General features: G+C 39.6%; 2 protein-coding genes across 4 annotated transcripts; one reads left to right on the top strand and one right to left on the bottom strand.

The window, feature by feature from the left end:
- Nucleotides 1-1,197: 1,197 nt before the first annotated feature.
- On the top strand, nt 1,198-8,875 carry LOC311093311 (uncharacterized protein). 3 transcript variants are annotated; one of them, XM_084130621.1, is made up of 9 exons: nt 1,198-1,293; nt 2,500-2,558; nt 5,358-5,422; nt 6,401-6,680; nt 6,856-6,992; nt 7,079-7,111; nt 7,899-8,178; nt 8,349-8,485; nt 8,586-8,875. In XM_084130621.1, exons 2-9 carry the CDS (start codon nt 2,548-2,550, stop codon nt 8,597-8,599), a joined length of 957 nt encoding a protein of 318 aa, XP_083986747.1. In that variant the 5' UTR covers nt 1,198-1,293; nt 2,500-2,547; the 3' UTR covers nt 8,600-8,875. The 3 variants fall into 3 exon arrangements, with proteins under 3 accessions (XP_083986747.1, XP_083986746.1, XP_083986748.1); XM_084130620.1 differs by having other exon boundaries at nt 1,206-1,293; nt 2,497-2,558; XM_084130622.1 differs by having other exon boundaries at nt 1,239-1,447.
- Nucleotides 8,590-18,609, bottom strand: LOC311093299 (uncharacterized protein). The gene is made up of 2 exons (XM_084130586.1): nt 10,964-18,609; nt 8,590-10,841 (listed from the first exon to the last, which is right to left on the bottom strand). Exon 1 carries the CDS (start codon nt 18,457-18,459, stop codon nt 16,504-16,506), a length of 1,956 nt encoding a protein of 651 aa, XP_083986712.1. The 5' UTR covers nt 18,460-18,609; the 3' UTR covers nt 8,590-10,841; nt 10,964-16,503.
- Between the last annotated feature and the right edge of the window lie 2,693 nt (nt 18,610-21,302).

The raw sequence follows: 21,302 nt of genomic DNA, 5'->3' as shown, positions 1-21,302 counted from the left end.
GTGCATCTATCCATCATTAAAGTTCATCTATCCATCATAAAAGTTCATCTATCCATCATAAGTGCATCTATCCATCATTAAAGTGCATCTATCCATCATTAAAGTTCATCTATCCATCATAAAAGTTCATCTATCCATCATAAGTGCATCTATCCATCATAAGTGCATCTATCCATCATTAAAGTGCATCTATGCATCATTAAAGTGCATCTATCCATCATTAAAGTGCATCTATCCATCATAAGTGCATCTATCCATCATTAAAGTGCATCTATTCATCATAAGTGCATCTATCCATCATAAAAGTGCATCTATCCATCATAGAAGTGCATCTATTTAAGATAAAAGTGAATCTGTCCATCATAAAAGTGAATCTATCCATGAATAGATGCATATGATTGATCCATTATGGCCTCCTAATCATCCCCATAAACTAATTGGCTTCATTCACTGTCTCCTCTCCACCAGTAAGCTTGTTTGTGTGTGTGTGTGTGTCTGTGTGTGTGTGTGTGTGTGTGTGTGTGTGTGTTTTTGTTTATATTACATTGTGGGAACCAAATGTCCCCACAAGGATGGTAAAACCTGAGATCACCTCCATTGTGGGGACCAGCCAGCGGTCCCCATGAGGGAAATGGGTTAATAAACATACTAAATTATATTTTTTTGAAAATGTAAAAATGCAGAAAGTTTTCTGTGATGGGTAGGTTTAGGGGTAGGGTTAGTGTAAGGGGACAGAATATACAGTTTGTACAGTATAAAGACCATTAAGTCTATGGAGAGTCCCCACAAAGATGTGTGCGCCTGTTTGTGTGTGTGTGTGTGTGTGTGTGTTGTGGTGTCCAGGTGGATGCTGCACATTGGTGGTGGTTGAGGAGATTCCCTCTTCCATATGTGAAGCGCTTTTAATACCCAGAAAAGGGCAATATAAATGTAACAAATTATTATTATTATTTCTTATTGTAGCTTCTGATACTTTTTATTTATACTTTTATAATGACTATTATTGATCATTAAAACTGACATTTAACAAAGAGAGACAAGATTGTGTTTTATGTGTTAATATTATATTTAGTATGTATTATATTAGAGGCAGAGAGGTCAAGACCGAACTAGTTTGGTATTGAGAAACGGACATTTGAAACATTTCGAAACAGTTATGATGTAACGAAGCCTAGATTACTGAAATCATGTGACTTTGGCAGTTTTATAAACGCTCTGAACCCCTGATTCGAAACCGAAGATTTGAAGAATCCGAAGAATCAGTGTTTCGAAATCGCTCATCACCAACTACAGGTAACAAAGGTTTTTGGCTCCATCGCATGTTTTGATCTGTGCATCTGAGACGTAGACACAGACCAGTGAAAAGGGTCTCGTTCTGAAGCAAAAAACCTGAAGAAAGAGCTGGAGTAGCGTTTGAGGCTAGAAGTGATCAGAGCAGGAGTGTGACGTAGGAGTCATTTCCATCTTCGTGATTCTTTTGATAATTATGTTACTGTAATGTGTTAGATCGGTATGGAAGCTTTTTTCCGCCACAGAATAAAACATTTTAAAAGATAATTGCGACTTTTTATCTCACAATTGCGAGATATAAAGTCAGAATTGCGTGAAAAAAAGTCACAATTGTGTGTTATAAAGTCAGAATTGCGAGATATGAAGTCAGAATTGCGAGATATAAAGTCGCAATTGTGTGTTATAAAGTCAGAATTGCGAGATATAAAGTCAGAATTGCGTGTTATAAAGTCAGAATTGCGAGATATAAAGTCGCAATTGCGTCTTATAAAGTCAGAATTCTGACTTTTTTTCTCGCAATTGCAACTTTATATCACGCAATTCTGACTTTATAACACATAATTGTGAGTTTATATCTCGCAATTCTGACATCTTTTCTCAGAATTGTGAGATATAAACTCACAATTGTGAGATATAAAGTCCAATTCTAAGGGGAAAAAAAGACAGACTTTTTTTTTACCTCAGAATAGATTATATCTCACAATTCTGACTTTATAACACGCAATTGCGACTTTATATCATGCAATTGTTACTTTATATCTCTCAATTGCGTGTTATAAAGTCAGAATTGCGTGATATAAAGTCGCAATTGCGAGAATACAATTGTGACTTTATTTCATGCAATTCTGACTTTATATCTCGCAATTCTGAGAAATAAAGTCAGAATTACGAGATGCAAACTCGCAATTGTGAGATAAAAAGTTGCAATTATCTTTTAAAATGTTTTATTCTGTGGTGGAAACAAGCTTCCATAGATCAGTGAAATAACACAGTGATACTCTTAAGAAAGCTTTAATTTGATGTATGTCTCTTTTTGGCGTGTTTGTGTGATATAAATGTGAAATTGAATATTATTCGTATGATTGGTCATAATATTCCTCATATGAATAATATATTGGATAAATAATAAATATAGTAATTGTTTATAAAAATATTATTAATTCTGTTTATGAAGCCTATTATATAAAAATGTATTTTGTTTAAAAGCAGATCTATTGCTGAATTGTGAAGATCTCTGTGACTGAGGTTGATACATTGATGAAATTCAGGTGAGTTGAATGTTTATGCACTTTCTATAGAGCATGATATGCAATGGGGGTTTTACTAATAAAACTAAACTTTTGTTTGGACAATTCAAGTCAGTGTGTAAAGATATATTATATAGTAGTCTAGAAGTGTCTTGTTGGACTCAGAGAAATACAATAATGACAAAAGAACATTCAACAAGAACCAGTTATATTGACAATTTATCGCTAATTAAGATTTAAAAACAATTAAAAATATTGCTAGAAAATACTGTTTATTGTCAATTATTCTAAATAGCATTAAATAACACTGAACATTTAATACTTTGCAACACTCTTAAATTGATCTTCTGATTGTCTGATTTCCTTACAATACCTCGGTTTCTCAAAACAAAACTAATCTAAGGAATCTGAAAGTAGGAAGTTAAAGGAGAACTGCGGTCAATTTTAACATTGAGCTCATTTTTTTGTAAATGTGGAGTGCTGTCAATACAGAGAACAACGACAAAAATCGGTGTTGCCTACACAGTGTTATTATCCTCTTTTTAAAATTTGCACCCTGTTGACTTCAATGGGGAAAGGTTTAAACCTGCTTTTAGCCTCTTAACATCCTTGATGTGTCATTACAAGTGCCCAGCCAATGTGAGTGATTCCTTCAGCGTGAACACGGGTCAATCTGACTGCAGTAGATGTGAAAGATATGGATAAAAATTATGTTTATTTCAGCCAGCGCTCATATCTGTATTTACATCCTGTTTTCGGTCGAAGTCCATAGTAATCGATTGTCGAGTTCACGCGTGTGATCATAGGTACTAAACAATGTTAAAATTGACCGGAGTTCTCCTTTGATTATTTGCAATTACTTAAGCACAACAACATATCAATATAAATATAAAAGAAAGAAACATACAGCAAACAGACAGACAGCACTGGTACATTTGTTCAGGGTTTGTGAATGTAAAATAACAGCAAAATAATGATTAGGGGAGTGCAATTGTCTAGTACAATAATGTGGTTTTGTTTCACAGTGTACTTTTTTCTTGATTTACCCTGAAATAATGGAAGTGAAATGTGACAACATGCCCCATAGGTGGGGATCATTATAACATGACCATATGACAGATTCAAATGTTATCTGATATAGATATAAGAGGTGGACGAAGTACACAACTTCCTTACTTGAGTAAAAGTACAAATACTACTGGTCAAATATTACTCCGTTACAAGTAAAAGTTGTAAAGACCTATATTTACTTAAGTAAATACTTAAGTATCAAAAGTAAAAGGTAAATGTCAATGCATCGTTTTATTATTGTTGCATTGTTGTATGTAATACTTAAAATGTACCGTATGCCTCTGAATCTATGCCTGCATACCCTCATATTAATATCAAATTTATTTCTAGAACACAGTTCCAGTAGTGGGATTGAATGTGAGATTGAATAAGTCACTCAATAACGTCCACAATGGTTTCGGACACCCAAATGGCTGTTCCCTCAAATGTTGCCCTATTTAAAGTTTTTTGGCTTTTAGTATGAATATCTTAGCCTTACTGTTATCTATAAGCTAGTGTGCTCCAAAAAGTGACAAAAGTCAACATTTAGAAGACCAAACCCAACGTTGAAAATGAAAATCAGGTTTATTCTGACGTCTGACGTCAACCCGACTTTCATTTCCAACCAAAATGCAACCCCTGCAACCAAAATCATCCACTGACTGATGTTACTTTCTACTCAAGGACCTTGACAGAATTGTAGTGGAGTAAAAAGTACGATATTTGTCTTTCAAATGTAGTGAAGTTAAAGTAAAAAGTTTCCAGAAAAAATAATACTCAAGTAAAGTACAGATATTCAAAAAGTGTACTTAAGTACAGTACTCAAGTAAATGTTCTTTGTTACTGTCCACCTCTGTATAAGACAAACGCAAATATTTTTTTTTAATATAAAAAAACTTTAACTTTTTCATATAAAATAATGTCATTTTTTAAATAATTAAAAATTAAATATTTTTTGAGTTTGACAACAAACACAGCTATGGCCTACAGCATAGTTCAAAACAAAATAATAATTTATCATTTATGAACATTGACTCTCTGTCTTTATTCTCCTTTATCTCATGGTTTCTCAATAGAATTCATAAAAGTATAGAATAGAATATCATAGTTCTAATAGAGGCTCATTGTAACGCAGTGTGACAACATGCCCCGCCTGAGCAACTGGGGTTTAAACATGACAAGTGTTTCTGCTGTTAAATCAGCATTAATGAACTATCTCAACTGTTAATTAACAGATATAAGATTAAAATAATATCAGATTTGTCTAATTTTAAATAAACACAAAAAACAGAGATGAAAAATTAACATAGGCTAAGTAAGAAATTTACCTTTGCAATTGCAATTTTTTCTCTATATAGTGTTGATACGGCAACTAATAAATACACTTAGAGAGACTGAGTGTGTCAGATATTCCGTTCAGCTTGTCCACTGATAGGTTTGTTGCTTTATTGGCCTGATATGTGGAATATAGTAGCCTATTGCCAAAGCATAAATTAATTATATTTAAATACAGAATGGAATTACACCACCATAGAAAAACAAACAAACATTCAAACAAACAAACAGAAGAGGAACAGTTGATAATACAAAAAACAGCCGATAATATCACTTTCCTTATATTAATTATAATTAATTATAATTATTTACAATAAACCATTTTATCATTACAATATCAATATATAAACCTATGTTTCTTTGTTTAAATGAGGAGAAATTGAAAATGATTCCTTCATATGCTGATATGAGATGTGTTGTTGTGTCTTATATCAGGATGGACATGCGTGTGGTTTTGTTTCTAACACTTTTTACTGGGATGTGTGTCGCTGATTCCAAAGGTACGTTTAGAATAATACAAGTAAAAATGCCTGGATTTGAAAATCTGTAACCATTGTGTACCATAATCAGATTAATTTATTAAAATTATAGGATGAAAAATGGTTATTGAAAATGTGTTATTTATTTATTTATGAAGACTCTATGGTAGAATTGTTTTGTTGTACTTGGTAATGTGTTTATAACTGTTGTTTATTATTGTAAAGTACACACCATCTTGCTCTGATGATTCAAGTGAGTGTTCTTCATTAATTTGAATGTTGTCAGTAACACGTATATAATATTCTTACTGAATATTTGGTAAGGGATAATGTACAATGTAGCTCACTTGTAAAAAATGCAAATCTTCTTTGATGAAAAAATATTCCAATCAAGGCAAACATTTAAGGGATAATGTACAGTCATTTACACATTTTTTACACTTATGTGTTTCAAAAGTATTTATTGAGTCCACATGTCATGAAAACAAGAAACTCTGCTTCCAACCACTCAACTTTGCGATGCTGTTAGCGAATGTTCATTGGAAACATGGTTTCAGGAAACACCGACCATTACGGTGTAAAAAGCAATCATTCAGGCAACAAGACGAACACTACTGTACTCTTAATACTAAAAACACTTCAATGCAATCTGAATATTTCAATACAATTAATAAATATAACAGAGACTCAACTGGCACCAGTTGTGTTTGTGTGAAACGAGAGAGAGCGGGTCCACAGTGTGATATAAGAAACATTAAAGAAAGGCCGGCTCCAGAAACCCGGATGAGCTGTGTGTTATCCAGCGTTACTGTTGATGACGTCATTATCTGGGAATATCAGACCTCGGAATGTTGCGACTGACCAATCAGATTCAAGTATTCCAGAGAGCCGTGTAATAATCATTTGGATTACATAGCTTAGCATTATTATGCCCATTTTATTGGGAAAAACACATTAAAGTCAAAAAAGAAAAGTTATTTATTATTTTGTGTTAAACAGGGAATCTTGCTCTTCGAGCCACAGTTGTCCAGTCTTCCACATACGCTAATACAGACGTAGCTCAAAGGGCTGTCGATGGCAACATGGATTCAAGTTACAATCTTGGGTCATGCACTTGTACTAATGCGGAAAAAGACCCCTGGTGGAGAGTTGACCTGGGGGAAGTCTACAGGGTAACCAAGGTTATCATCACTGGTAGTGTAGAATATCCAATGTGTATAAATGAAGCTCAGATCCGTATCGGCAACAGCCTGGAAAATAATGGCAACAATAATGAGCTGTAAGTATTATCTCTCTCTTAATCCCCTTAGACATTTACTAAATTAAATAACATTTCTTTAAAAAATAATTTTAATATAAAAACTTATATATTACTTATATATACTTATAAAGCATATTTAATATGCTTCTTGCAGTTTTGATTCGCCCCTCTCTATTTCTCTGTGTCTTCACAGGGCTGCCAATGTTGGGTCAATCCCAGCTGGAAAAACAACAACGTTTGAGTTTAAGCCTATTAATGGACGATATGTGAATATTTTATTACCCAGTAACAGTCAATATCTCATTCTGTGTGAAGTCCAGGTGTTTGCAGGTAAGGGACAGAGAGAGAAGACTCTGTGATATAATTAGTTTATGTTCTTATTAATGTGTGTATAACTGTTATTATTTTATTAACAGAAAAGTACACATCAGCGTACAATTGTATTCCAAGTGAGTGTTCTTCATTACTTTGAATGTTGTCAGTAACACATAATATAATATAATATTGTTACTTAATATATTCTTACATATAATATTCTTACTGAAAATGTGATAACCAATAAGGGATAATATGAAAATACTCAGTTGTTATTGCAAAGTAAACCCTGAAAGGCTGATCAGGACCCCGTCTTATTAAATTGCTACTAACCACAAATCATTTTTTTTGGACACAAAGTATTTGAAAAAGAGTTGAAATATTATATTAGCTCACTTGTAATAAACGTAAAGCTTCTGTGAAGAAAGAATATCCCTAGCAAGACAAACCTACAAGTTCAAACAAGACAAATATTTAAGGGATAATGTACAGTCATGTACAACAAATTAATAATTACATGAACATATTAATTTTAAGATGAAACTGTTTTAAATTCTTGGCCATTTATAATCTTAGAATCCATTGTGGTGTACAAAAACAATCATTCAGGCAATAAGACGAACACTACTGTACTCTTAATACTATTATACTTCAATACAATCTTAATATTTGAACACAATTAATAACTATAACAGAGACTCAACTGGCACCAGTTGTGTTTGTGTGAAACGAGAGAGAGCGGGTCCACAGTGTGATACGGGATGTCACGACTGACCAATCAGAATCAAGTATTCCAGAGAGCCGTGTAATAATCACTTGGATTACATATTTTAGAATTATTTTGCCCATTATATTGGAATTATACTTTAGCACATTAAAGTGAAAACAAGAAAAGCTATTGTTTATTATTTTATGTTACAGTGAATCTTGCTCTTGGAGCCACTGCTGTCCAGTCTTCCAGATACGATCAAGAAGAAGCTCAACATGCTGTCGATGGCAACAGGAATTCAATTTTGAGTGGTGGGTCATGCACTCACACTAATGCGGACAGGGACCCCTGGTGGAGAGTTGACTTGGGGAAAGAATACGAGGTAACCAGGGTTAGCATCACTAATCGTGGAGATTGTTGTGCATGGAGGATAAATGAAGCTCAGATCCGTATCGGCAACAGCCTGGAAAATAATGGCAACAATAATGAGCTGTAAGTATTGTCTCTCTCTTAATACCCTTACACATTTACTAAATTAAATACGGTAACATTACTTTGAAAAAATAATTTTAATATAAAAACTTGCATTTGACAGGAGTATATTTAATATGCTTCATGCCGTTTTGATTCGCCCCTCTCTATTTCTCTGTGTGTCTTCACAGGGCTGCGACTGTTGAGTCCATCCCAGCTGGAGACACAACAACGTTTAAGTTTAAGCCTATTAATGGACGATATGTCAACATTATTATACCTGGGCGCAATGAATATCTCACTCTGTGTGAGGTTGAGGTGTTTGCAGGTGAGCAATAAATGGAGAGAGAGATGTTGTGTAGACATTTGTACTATATGTTCTATATGTGTATTTTGCCTTAATAATGGTTTTCTGATTTCATTGCCAGATAAAGTGGAATGAGAGGATGTTACGCCACAGTCCACTGATCCTACAAGCAAAATACCAAACTTCTGTTTTCTGAGCAATACTAATATTGCACTTTTTTCATTGTTTTCATTTTAGCTATATGCACCTTTTATCCTTAAGATAAATAAGTTTCAGTGCACATTCAGTAAAGGTTTGAAATGGTTTTAAATGCACCTGACTCTAAACCCCAGTTTGATCCAGGGTTTGTGTATTTACCCATCTTTCCTTATCTTTCTGCTTTCTACATCAATAAATTACTACAGCATTGCATGTTGTATTGTATGTTTCTGGATCAAAAAGAGGCTTATTTGGATATTTACAATGAGGAGGAGGTATAGTGTTGCATAGCTACCCATCTAGGGTTGAGGAGCTGATAACAAAGTAAAGAATTACATTTTACAAAAAAGAGAAAGAAAAAGAAAACCATAGAGATAATGAGGATTTCCAACCTTCTGTCCCAGAATCAACAACACAACCACCAGTTCAACCAATATTAACTTTTCATTTTCTGTTTTAAAGAGAGAAAAAAGGCACAAAATCAGCAATAACCAAACTAGAAATATTAATATAAAAAATAATAATAATGAAAATAGGGGCAATAGCTTCAGGGGAGAGTCTGGCCAAAATAACAAACAATACAAAAAACTACCCCAGAGATCTCTCTAAAGTACCTGGAGAAAGATAATTGTGCATTGTGCAATTACATTGTGCTAAGTGTAATAATTTACATAACTCTTCCCTCTCTCCCTGTTTAACCATAAACTGGAGAAAATCAGGATTACAAAAAATCCGGTATGGGCATGGAGACCGACATCTGGCGCCATGTAACTATGAATTTCTTACAAAATAAAAAAGACCAATTATTTTATATAGACCATTATTTTATATAAATTTAGATACAACGTTTTATAAACAGAGAGCTACATCGAAACAATGGCATGAAGCGATTAATAACTTCTTATGAAGCATAGTTTAAAGTCATCAATCAGTGTTTTGAGACAAACTAATAAAATAACAACAAAGACAAGATATAAATAAATAAATAATTTCAAGTAGGCCTAGCAGCATTATAATATAAAATGTGTTTCTAGTCAGCCTGGCGTCTAACAGCTGAGGTAAACACTCCGAAAAAAAAAAAAAGAAAGTAAAATGAAACCACATTCATTTTTTATTGTCTTCATTTTTGATGACTTCAGCACTTTTTTTAGTGTTTAGTCTATCGGTATGCACGTTTGAATATATATGTGCGCAGGCATGTAGTCTTTCTTTACAAAATGACCTCAACAAATTACTTAAACTTAAAAATCTATAATAGATAATTTTTTATCACTTCCGCGTATCCATGTGAATGTTTGGTCTGTACAGAGGTAAAGGGAAGGAGGCCTTCACAGGGGAGAGACTAGTGGACACTTCAGGACTGTGTTTTCGTCGTGTCCAGGCACAGGTCCTTCATCAGATCTGGAGTGTGTGTGTGTGTGTGTGTGAGAGTGTGTCCAGGCACAGGCCCTTCATCAGATCTGGAGTGTGTGTGTGTGTGTGTGTGTGTGTGCGTGTGTGTGTGAGTGTGTCCAGGCGCAGGTCCTTCATCAGGTCTGGAGTGTGTGTGTGAGTGTGTGTGTGTGTGTGTGTGAGTGTGTCCAGGCGCAGGTCCTTCATCAGATCTGGATCCGGCAGACTGCGGTAAACCTCGGGATAAACAGAGAGAATAATATTAGCATAGACGAGTACATCAGGATTTATGGAAAGTGTTCCGCTTTAGTATCTTAAACAGAAGCTTGTGAAAGGCCTGATTCAAGACATGCAGATCCAAGAACAGTCGTAACCCACTGCCTTACTTGGGTATGATGAAGTGAGGGCTGTAAAACGTAAACGTGGAGGAGCAGCAAAGGGGGACACTGAAGTGAAGAGAGAGAGAGAGCACTAATGGCCATTTCTATAACACCTGAAAGGAGGAGACTTTGCAGGATACAGTCAGGCATTTTTTTTCAGGCAATCCCAAACCTATAAGCAGTGACAAAAGCTTTTCCACACTTAAAGGCAATAATAATAATAAAAAAACAATGGTAAAAAAAAATGGCAATGCTTGAAACAGCCTTTTCACAATCCCTTATATCTGCCGTTACTGACAGATTAATTTGCATGTCCAAAGTCTTGAAAGGCTTACATTGTGCTGATGTTGTGTTTACTGAGCGCTACATTTCTTCCTTATTGAATGAGAAAGCAGACACAACCAGAACTGCAGAAATAAAAGAGTACTGTTACATTGAGCACACATCCTGTTCTTACCGACATGACAAAACTACACAATATTTGAATAATTTTTCCTGTATGCCAGGAGAAGTGTTGTGATATAATCACCTCCACTAGGCGTTCTGCTCACATTACTCCTCTGCTTCATGACCTTCACTGGCTACCTGTGGCATCACATATCCACTTTAAGGTATTGCTTCTAATGTTGAAAGCATTAAATGGTCTTTCTCCCCAATATAATATTATATATTAGCTAATATTATTCTCTCTGTTTATCCCGAGGTATTCTAGCAGCCATATCACCCTGTAGCCCAAGACTGGTTGCCCACTGAAGCTAAGCAGGGCTGAGTCTGGTTAGTATCTGGATGGGAGACCTCCTGAGAAAAACCAGGTTGCTGCTGGAAGAGGTGTTAGTGAGGCCAGCAGGGGGCGCTCACCCTGTGGTCTGTGTGGGTCCTAATGCCCCAGTGTAGTGACGGGGACACTATACTGCCAAAAGAGCACCGTCCTTCGGATGAGACGTTAAACCGAGGTCCTGACTCTCTGTGGTCATTAAAAATCCCAGGATGTCCTTCGAAAAAGAGTAGGGGTGGAACCCCGGCATCCTGGCCAAATTTGCCCCTTGGCCCCTGTCCATCATGGCCTCCTAATCATCCCCATATACTGATTGGCTTCATCACTGACTCCTCTCCACCAGTAAGCTGGTGTGTGGTGGGCGTTCTGGCGCAATATGGCTGCCGTCGCATCATCCAAGTGGATGCTGCACATTGGTGGTGGTTGAGGAGATTCCCCCATCAATGTAAAGCGCTTTGAGGTCTCAGAAAAAGCGCTATATAAATGTAACGAATTATTATTTTATTTATTATAATATCTGTCTGACAAGACAAACTGGCAATTTACCCTTACCACCCTGCCCGGTCCCTTAGATCAGCTGAACTTGGTTTATTGTCCATCCCTCGTTTCCGGCTGTCTACTGTAGGTGGAAGGTCATTTAGTGTTAATGCTCCTCAATTATGGAATTCGCTACCTCTTACACTACGTAATACCTCATCTGTGGCTACTCTCAAGACCCAGTTAAACTATATAACATGCATTTTGGATAATGTGACTATATGTATCCTATGTGACTGTAATGTATGTGTGGGTGTTTAAATGTATTTTTATGTACCATGTAAAGCAACCTTGAGCTATGGAAAGGCGCTATATAAGTAAAACTTCTTCTTCTTAAGAACATAAATAATGATATTATTATTATAAAATTGAAATGTTAGCATAACAATTATTACATTGATCAGTAAATGGTTCTGAACTGTCTCTGAATATAACTCAAATCCTGTTAATATGTACATGTTGAAAGAACTTCACACTAACAGTGTTTTGGAAGTTAATTTGCATTGTAAGATCATAATATACTCACAGACTTTAATGTAATTTGGGGATGTTTTGAGTTTAGCATCCCAATCCCATGCGGAGCATGCTGGGAAATCGACTCTGCAGTTTCAGCTGTCAACAAAAAAATATTCATCCAACTCAAGCATGATTCATTAACAATTTTAAGTGAATTGAGTGCAATGAAATCAAATGTTGCAACTCATTTCAAATAAATAAACTGAACTAGCAGCAAAAGTATTTGCAGTGTTTTAAATGTCTAGTTCTGTGAAAATATTTTATAAAATTGTACTTGCCTGCAAGTTTGTTTTGTAGCATTTTCAGTTCTAGACTCTCGTTCAAACTCAAAAGACAGAAAGTGATAATAAAAAAATATCATGGTTATTTTTTTATATAAATAAAACTGGTGATTATGACTTAAAATCATTATTTTATTAAAAAACTTTGACAGTTTGCCAAAAACTCATATCTCAAATTCTGTAATTCTGAGACCAAAACATCCATGCTGTTCCTGCAAAACATGACATTAATGCAAACAAAGATAAACACAAATGAAGTTGTGAAATTACCCAGAGAATTGAAAACACATCCTGATCACAAGATCACACATTAAGTATCTGATTACATGATGAGAAGTTCCTGCATAAGCAAGTTCTGTTCACAAGAAACAAGGAATGCATAAACTGATGAAATGTCTAACTTGAATGCACTTAATATATAAATATAATACATTTACTCAACCACAATATGAGTGAATGCATTCTGCACCAATACTTCAAGTCTTCCTGTGGTGAAACAAAATGTATAAATATGTATTTACAAAACATAAATATGATTTGTACTGTATACATGAATTTATCAATGAAACACTACAGCGCATGAGACAGATGTTTTTACCACCATGAAAAAATTAAATAAATCGATAACACAGCAAAACAATTCAGCTAATGATGAAATTAAAATGTAAGAATTCAACTAGGATTAAAACAGTAATCACTGTAGTTGCAAAACTTTCTATTAATTGAACCTATCATTCAGTACCCAAAAATTAAAGATACTCATTTACTACAGTACAATTACTAAAATTTTGATGATTAAAATGTTACCAAGCTTGCCGTGTTTAAACAAAAAAATTATAAAAATTTGGTCTGCACAGTATTTATTGTTTCAGCAACTGGACATGCAATGCAAATGAACTCAAACACATCATTCTACAACTTTTTTTGCTGTTTGATACAAGATCGAGGACTAAACTTCAAGAGTCTGTGTGATATAATGGATAAACGGAGGAATTATTTCACTTTATTTACAAAACACAGAGAGTCACTGTGGAGCGTAGCCGGCTTCATTGATTATACCGAGAGCAGAACTCAATGAGCTTGCAACAACTTTATAAAGGGAGCTTTCGCTGCTGGTCAAATACACATTGTGGTTATAACTATAAAGTTTACTATATTGTTCTCCACATAGTAATGTATTTTTAGAGAAATAGATGAATTTACATGTTGTAAAGCCGACTGATTCCTCGACAGTGATGCAGTGTAACTAACACTCCCATAGCGCGATCAACTAACATGTTCATTATAAAGGTAGCCTGTTTAAAACACAAGATGCATAGTCTTGCACATTTTTGAAAATCGGAATATATCATTAATTTCACAGTATAGTTAACAAATGTGTGAATATATTGCAAAGAAAGAAAACATAGAGAGGCTTAAAGATAAGGCTTGGAGATTTTGCATATCCAAAGTCTTGATAAGGCAATGGTGTGTACTTTGTGCTAATGTTACAGTGTGTTTACTGAGCGCTACATTTCTTCCTTTATTTAAAGTAAACACAACCAAAAAGTACCTAACTGCACAAATTAAAGAGTACTGTTTACATTAAGCACACATACTTTTCATACTGACATGACAAAACTACACAACATTTCTATCATGTTTGTTCTTGCATGCCAGGAAAAGTGTTTTGATAGAAGAACATAATGATATAATTACTATTATTACATTGATCTGTGAATACTACTAAAATTTGCCTGGATTCAACTCAAATCCTGTTAAATTGTACAACATGAATATGTTGTAAAAACTTCACACTAACAAATTGTTTTGTATAGAAAATTGACCTTGCTTTGTAATATTATAATATAATGTGTAGGACATGCATGAATGTAATTGGAGGATGTTTTGAGTTTAGCATCCCAATTCAATCTCATGCGGAGCATGCTGGGAAATCCACTGTCCAGTTTCAGCTGTATATAAATATAATCAATTTACTTAACCACAATATGAGTAAATGCATTCTGCACCAATACTTCAAGTCTTCCTGTGTTGAAACAAAATGTGTAAATAATTATGGATTTACAAAAAATAAGTATGATTTGTATACATGAAGTTATCAATGAAACACTACAGAGCATGAGCATTTTTACCACCGAAAAAAAAAAAAAAAAAAAAAAAATCTATAACACAGCACCAATTGAGCTAATGATTAAATTAAAATGTAGGAGAATTCAACTAGGATTAAAACAGTAATCACTGTGGTTGCAAAACTTTTTATTAATTGAAGCTATCTTTCAGTACCCCAAAATTAAAGATACTCATTTATTGCAGTACAATTACAGTACAAATACTAAAATTTTTATGATTAAAATGTTACCAAGCTTGCCATGTTTAAACAAAAATTTGATTAAAATTTGGTCTGCACAATATTTATTGTTTCAGCAAATGGGCATGCAATGCAAATTAACTCAAACACATCATTCTACAACTTTTTTTTGCTGTTTGATACAAGATTGAGGACTAAACTTCAAGAGACTGCGTGATATAATGGATACACGGAGGAATTATTTCACTTTATTTACAAAACTCAGAGATTCACTGTGGAGCGTAGCCGGTTTCAATTTGTGAATATATTGCAAAAAAAGAAAACATAGAGAGGCTTAAAGATAAGGCTTGGAGATTTTGCATATCTAAAGTCTTGCTAATGTTATGTTTACTGAGCGTTACATTTCTTCCTCCATCCATCCATCCATCCATCTTCTTCCGCTTATCCGGGGCCGGGTCGCGGGGGCAGCAGTCTAAGCAGGGATGCCCAGACTTCCCTCTCCCTAGACACTTCCTCCAGCTCTTCCGGGGGGACTCCGAGGCGTTCCCAGGCCAGCCGGGAGACATAGTCCCTCCAGCGTGTCCTAGGTCTTCCCCGGGGTCTCCTCCCGGTGGGACATGCCCGGAACACCTTCCCGGGAAGGCGTCCAGGAGGCATCCGGAAAAGATGCCCGAGCCACCTCAGCTGGCCCCTCTCGATGTGGAGGAGCAGCGGCTCTACTCTGAGCTCCTCCCGAGTGACCGAGCTTCTCACCCTATCTCTAAGGGATCGCCCAGCCACCCTGCGGAGAAAGCTCATTTCGGCCGCCTGTATCCGGGATGTTGTCCTTTCGGTCATGACCCAAAGCTCATGACCATAGGTGAGAGTAGGAACATAGATTGACCAGTAAATCCAGAGCTTCGCCTTGCGGCTCAGCTCCTTCTTCACCACGACAGACCGGTACAGTGACCGCATTACTGCAGAAGCTGCACCGATCCGTCTGTCAATCTCCCGTTCCATCCTTCCCTCACTCGTGAACAAGACCCCAAGATACTTGAACTCCTCCACTTGAGGCAGGAACTCTCCACCAACCTGAAGTGGGCAAGCCACCCTTTTCCGACTGAGGACCATGGCCTCGGATTTGGAGGTGCTGATTCTCATCCCAGCCGCTTCACACTCGCCTGCAAACCGTCCCAGTGCATGCTGAAGGTCCTGGTCTGATGGGGCCAGCACGACAACATCATCCGCAAAGAGCAGAGATGAAATCGTGTGGTCCCAAAACCCGACCCCCTCCGGCCCCTGGCTGCGCCTAGAGATTCTGTCCATAAAAATTATGAACAGAACCGGCGACAAAGGGCAGCCCTGCCGGAGTCCAACATGCACTGGGAACAAGTCTGACTTACTGCCGGCAATGCGAACCAAGCTCCTGCTCCGGTCGTACAGGGACCGGACAGCCCTTAGCAAAGGACCCCGGACCCCATACTCCCGGAGCACCCTCCACAAGATGCCACGAGGGACACAGTCGAATGCCTTCTCCAAATCCACAAAGCACATGTGGATTGGTTGGGCAAACTCCCATGAACCCTCCAGCACCCTGTAGAGGGTATAGAGCTGATCCAGTGTTCCACGACCGGGACGAAAACCACACTGTTCCTCCTGAATCCGAGGTTCTACTATCGGCCGGATTCTCCTCTCCAGTACCCTGGCATAGACTTTCCCGGGGAGGCTGAGAAGTGTGATCCCCCTATAGTTGGAGCACACCCTCCGGTCCCCCTTCTTAAAAAGAGGGACCACCACCCCGGTCTGCCAGTCCAAAGGTACTGTCCCCGATGCTGCAGAGGCGTGTCAGCCAAAAACAGCCCCACAACATCCAGAGACTTGAGGTACTCAGGGCGGATCTCATCCACCCCCGGTGCCTTGCCACCGAGGAGTTTCTTGACTACCTCGGTGACTTCAGCTTGGGTGATGGATGAGTCCGCCTCCGAGCCCTCAGCCTCTGCTTCCTCAATGGAAGACGTGACGGCGGGATTGAGGAGATCCTCGAAGTATTCCTTCCACCGTCCGGTGATATCCCCAGTCGAGGTCAACAGCTGCCCACCTCCACTGTAAACAGCGTTGGTAGGGCACTGCTTCCCCCTCCTGAGGCGCCGGACGGTTTGCCAGAATCTCTTCGAGGCCGACCGATAGTCCTTCTCCATGGCCTCACCGAACTCCTCCCAGGCCCGAGTTTTTGCCTCCACAACCACCCGTGCTGCAGTCCGCTCGGCCCGTCGGTACCCGTCAGCTGCCTCCGGAGTCCCACAAGCCAGCCAGGCCCGATAGGACTCCTTCTTCAGCTTGATGGCATCCCTTACTTCCGGTGTCCACCACCGGGTTCGGGGATTACCGCCTCGACAGGCACCGGAGACCTTACGGCCACAGCTCCGAGTGGCCGCGTTGACAATGGAGGTGGAGAACATGGTCCACTCGGACTCAATATCTCCAGACTCCCTCGGGATCTGGTCGAAGCTCTGTCGGAGGTGGGAGTTGAAGATCTCTCTGACAGGGGATTCGGCCAAATGTTCCCAACAGACCCTCACAGTACGTTTGGGTCTGCCGAGTCTGTCCAGCTTCCTCCCCCGCCATCGGATCCAACTCACCACCAGGTGGTGATCAGTTGACAGCTCCGCCCCTCTCTTCACCCGAGTGTCCAAGACATACGGCCGGAGGTCAGATGAAACAACCACAAAGTCGATCATCGACCTCCGGCCTAGGGTGTCCTGGTGCCATGTGCACTGATGGACACCCTTATGCTTGAACATGGTGTTCGTTATGGACAAGCTGTAACTAGCACAGAAGTCCAATAACAGAACACCACTCGGGTTCAGATCAGGGGGGCCGTTCCTCCCAATCACGCCCCTCCAGGTGTCACTGTCGCTGCCCACGTGGGCGTTGAAGTCTCCCAGTAGAACGATGGAGTCCCCAGTCGGAGCACTTTCCAGCACCCCTCCCAGAGACTCCAAGAAGGCCGGGTACTCTGCACTGCCGTTTGGCCCGTAGGCACAAACGACAGTGAGAGACCTATCCCTGACCCGAAGGCGCAGGGAAGCGACCCTCTCGTTCACCGGGGTGAACTCCAACACATGGCGGCTGAGCTGGGGGGCTATAAGCAAACCCACACCAGCCCGCCGCCTCTCACCATGGGCAACTCCAGAGTGGTGAAGAGTCCATCCTCTCTCGAGGAGTGTGGTTCCAGAGCCCAAGCCGTGCGTGGAGGTGATCCCAACTATCTCTAGTCGGAATCTCTGAACCTCACGCACAATCTCAGGCTCCTTCCCCGCCAGAGAGGTAACATTCCATGTCCCTAGAGCTAGATTCCGCGTCCAGGGATCGGGTTGTCTAGGCCCCCGCCTTTGACTGCCGCCCGATCCACTTTGCACCGACCCCTTGCGGTCCCTCCTGCAGGTGGTGGGTCCACGGGAGGGTGGCCCCACGTCGCTCCTTCGGGCTGAGCCCGGCCAGACCCCATGGGGGGAGGCCCGACCACCAGGCGCTCGCATACGAGCCCCGACCCCGGGCCTGGCTCCAGGGTGGGGCCCCGGCTGCGCCATACCGGGCGACGTCACGGTCCTCGGATTTGTAGTCATCATAAGGGTTTTGAACCGCTCTTAGTCTGACCCGTCACCTAGGACCTGTTTGCCTTGGGAGACCCTACCAGGGGCATATAGCCCCCGACAACATAGCTCCTAGGGTCGTTCGGGTACTCAAACCCCTCCACCACGGTAAGGTGGCAGTTCAAGGAGGGGACATTTCTTCCTTTATTCCTTAAAGTAAACACAACCAAAAAGTACCTAACTGCACAAATGAAAGAGTACTGTTTACATTAAGCACACATACTTTTCATACTGACATGACAAAACTACACAACATTTCTATCATGTTTTTTCTTTCATGCCAGGAAAAGTGTTTTGATAGAAGAACATAATGATATCATTAAATTGTAATGATATCATTACTATTATTACATTGATCTGTGAATACTACTAAAATGTACTGTTAAATCCTGTTAAATTTTACAACATGTTGTAAAAACTTCTCACTAACAAAGTGTTTTGTATAGAAAATTCACCTTGCTTTGTAATATCATAATGTGTAGGACATGCATGAATGTAATTGGAGGATGTTTTGAGTTTAGCATCCCAATCCAATCTCATGCGGAGCATGCTGGGAAATCCACTGTCCACTTTCAGCTGTCAACAAAAATGGTTCATGTTATACCAACTCAAAAACACCACAAATTAATTTTCATTTTACAATTTTAATTGAATCACAGTTCGGCAATAAAATGTTAATGCCGCTACAATAACAGACCGGCTTGCATCTAATAAATAATTAATTCAAGAACGTTGTGCAAGTTTACTGCAACAATGGAGCAGTGAACCTCTTTTGAAAATCCAGCTTTTAGTTGATCCTGGTAAACGCTCATTGTCACAGTTGTAAACACAACGGCTTTCTTCTTCCACAAGGGGTTTTGGGCGTCACGCATTTGTTTCCAGACAGACCGATAAAGAATGCGACACACACGTCTCTCGGACATCCTTTAGAATTCAATCAATCAGATTGTGACTTTGAAACTCCAGAAGTATTTACAAAAAAAGTGTTCCATATGTATTCAGCCAACGGTCCGTAGGCGTGACTTCTGAGGCTGAGACTAGTCGTCACCTAACACCTGTGCAAGATTCTACAAAAGTCCTGAAGTGTATCCAGAAAGAATGGAGACTTCATCCCCAGATATCTGGAGTTGATTCGAGATGTTTGATTCCCTGACCAAGGGGACTCTTGGCACAGATCCTTTTGCACACAGCTGGACCCGGGACCTACGCAAATATGCATTTCCCCCAGTGAGCCTACTCACACAGACACTGTACAAGTTCAGGGTGGAAGAGGAGCAGGTCTTGATGGTTTCGCCTTACTGGCTCAGCCGGACCTGGTTTTCGGATCTGGTACTCCTCGCGTCAGCCCCTCCGTGGTGGACGGTGTTGGGGGAAACTCAGAACAAGTAAACCTGAGTTACGTAATCAGATTACTTTAACTAAGAACTTAAAGCTGCCGTCGGCAAATTTTTTTTGATCATATTCAGTGAAATTGACACTATAATCTGACAGAACAACATAAATAAGGTGGTTTTAGAAAAAAACCCAAGCTTCTAACTCCACCTGGAGCGTGTTATTTGTATTGCAAAAATCCACCGCTCCCGGATCATTGGGTCCAATCAGCACAGGGGGGTGTGAGATCTGACTGTCAATCACAGGTCGTGCACACGCCACAGATCCCCCTCCCTCGCGCACGTTACAATAACACATGCACACGCCACGCCTGAAGTTCGCCTGAAGATTGCATGAAGCATGATGGCAGAGAGAAAATCTACTTACAAGCTTCCAATTCCTCGGTTATTGCTATCTATGGATAGATTAGCCAGGGCAGCCTACCTCCGAGTCCATGGTGTTGATCGATGCTGAAGAGACGGATGCGTTCACAGAAAATCAGGTACACACGCACTGACAAGCACGACCTTGATGGGAGGGTGCTCGCTGGTAGTGGGGGAGGGGCATGAGAGTTGTAAACATTCAAAATTTTGGCTAAGTCGACCCAATCTGCCAGACTTGCCGACTGCATCTTTAAGTAACTAGTAAAGTAATGCATTAATGCATTAAAGTAATAATCAGTAATGATGATCCTTCGATGATTCAGTTTAACCAAAGGCAAAATAACATCTTGGTTGCCTATGCAACCCTCGTTCCCTGAAGGAGGGAAAGGAGACATAGTCGACTGAATGGGGTCATCTTTGAGCATGTTAGAACGAGCTTCACGCGAGTTGCATCATGCGCTCCGCCATCATGCACGGGTATAAACACGGAAGCGGATGCACGCACCACTTGTTTTTCGCTGAGGAGCCGAGCGTAACTCTGAGTCAGCAGTGGTCCAGCAATAGTGGCTAAGGGAGTCACTCTGTTCCCTCCTTCAGGGAATGAGGGTTGCATACGCAACCAAGACGATCCCTTTCATTCGTTCACGGTCGACGTACTCGGGATGGGATCAACTATGGAGAGCGCCGCTAGAGCTGCCACCTTCTAGTGCCTAGACAAAAGCCTGCTGAACGTCCCGCATCTTGAGGCGGTGATAGGACAGGGCTTAGGCCAGGGACGTCACTGCTGTTCTGCAAGACCCGCTCAGTAGACTCAGTAGGATAACACTGGGAAAGGGTGCCCTATCGATGGAAGGAATGGATGCTACAGAAGCCACATCCAGCCCGAAAGGGGGAAATGTGGGAGATACACATATGGACGGGGCGAATTATTGGGCAGTACAACATATGGAATGTCACTGGGATGACTCCAGTCAATAACAGGGGGGAGGATCAACTGAACAGTGATGGCAGAGCGGACTCTGCCAAGGGAAAGACATGGGCTCACCTCAGGGAGCTGTACCATGG

This window comes from Abramis brama (assembly GCF_963993115.1).
Source record: "Abramis brama genome assembly, chromosome: 12".
NCBI lineage: Eukaryota > Metazoa > Chordata > Actinopteri > Cypriniformes > Leuciscidae > Abramis > Abramis brama.
Note: the sequence above shows the minus strand (reverse complement) of the source record. Positions and strands in the feature narration are given on the sequence as shown.

Bases quoted from the DNA above. Each gene is read 5' to 3' on its own strand.
- LOC311093311 (XM_084130621.1), top strand. The intron at 6,681-6,855 runs GTAAGTATTATC...GTGTCTTCACAG, and splicing joins AATGGCAACAATAATGAGCT to GGCTGCCAATGTTGGGTCAA. The intron at 7,112-7,898 runs GTGAGTGTTCTT...TTTATGTTACAG, and splicing joins AGCGTACAATTGTATTCCAA to TGAATCTTGCTCTTGGAGCC.
- LOC311093299 (XM_084130586.1), bottom strand. From the start codon at position 18,459: ATGATGACTACAAATCCGAGGACCGTGACGTCGCCCGGTATGGCGCAG.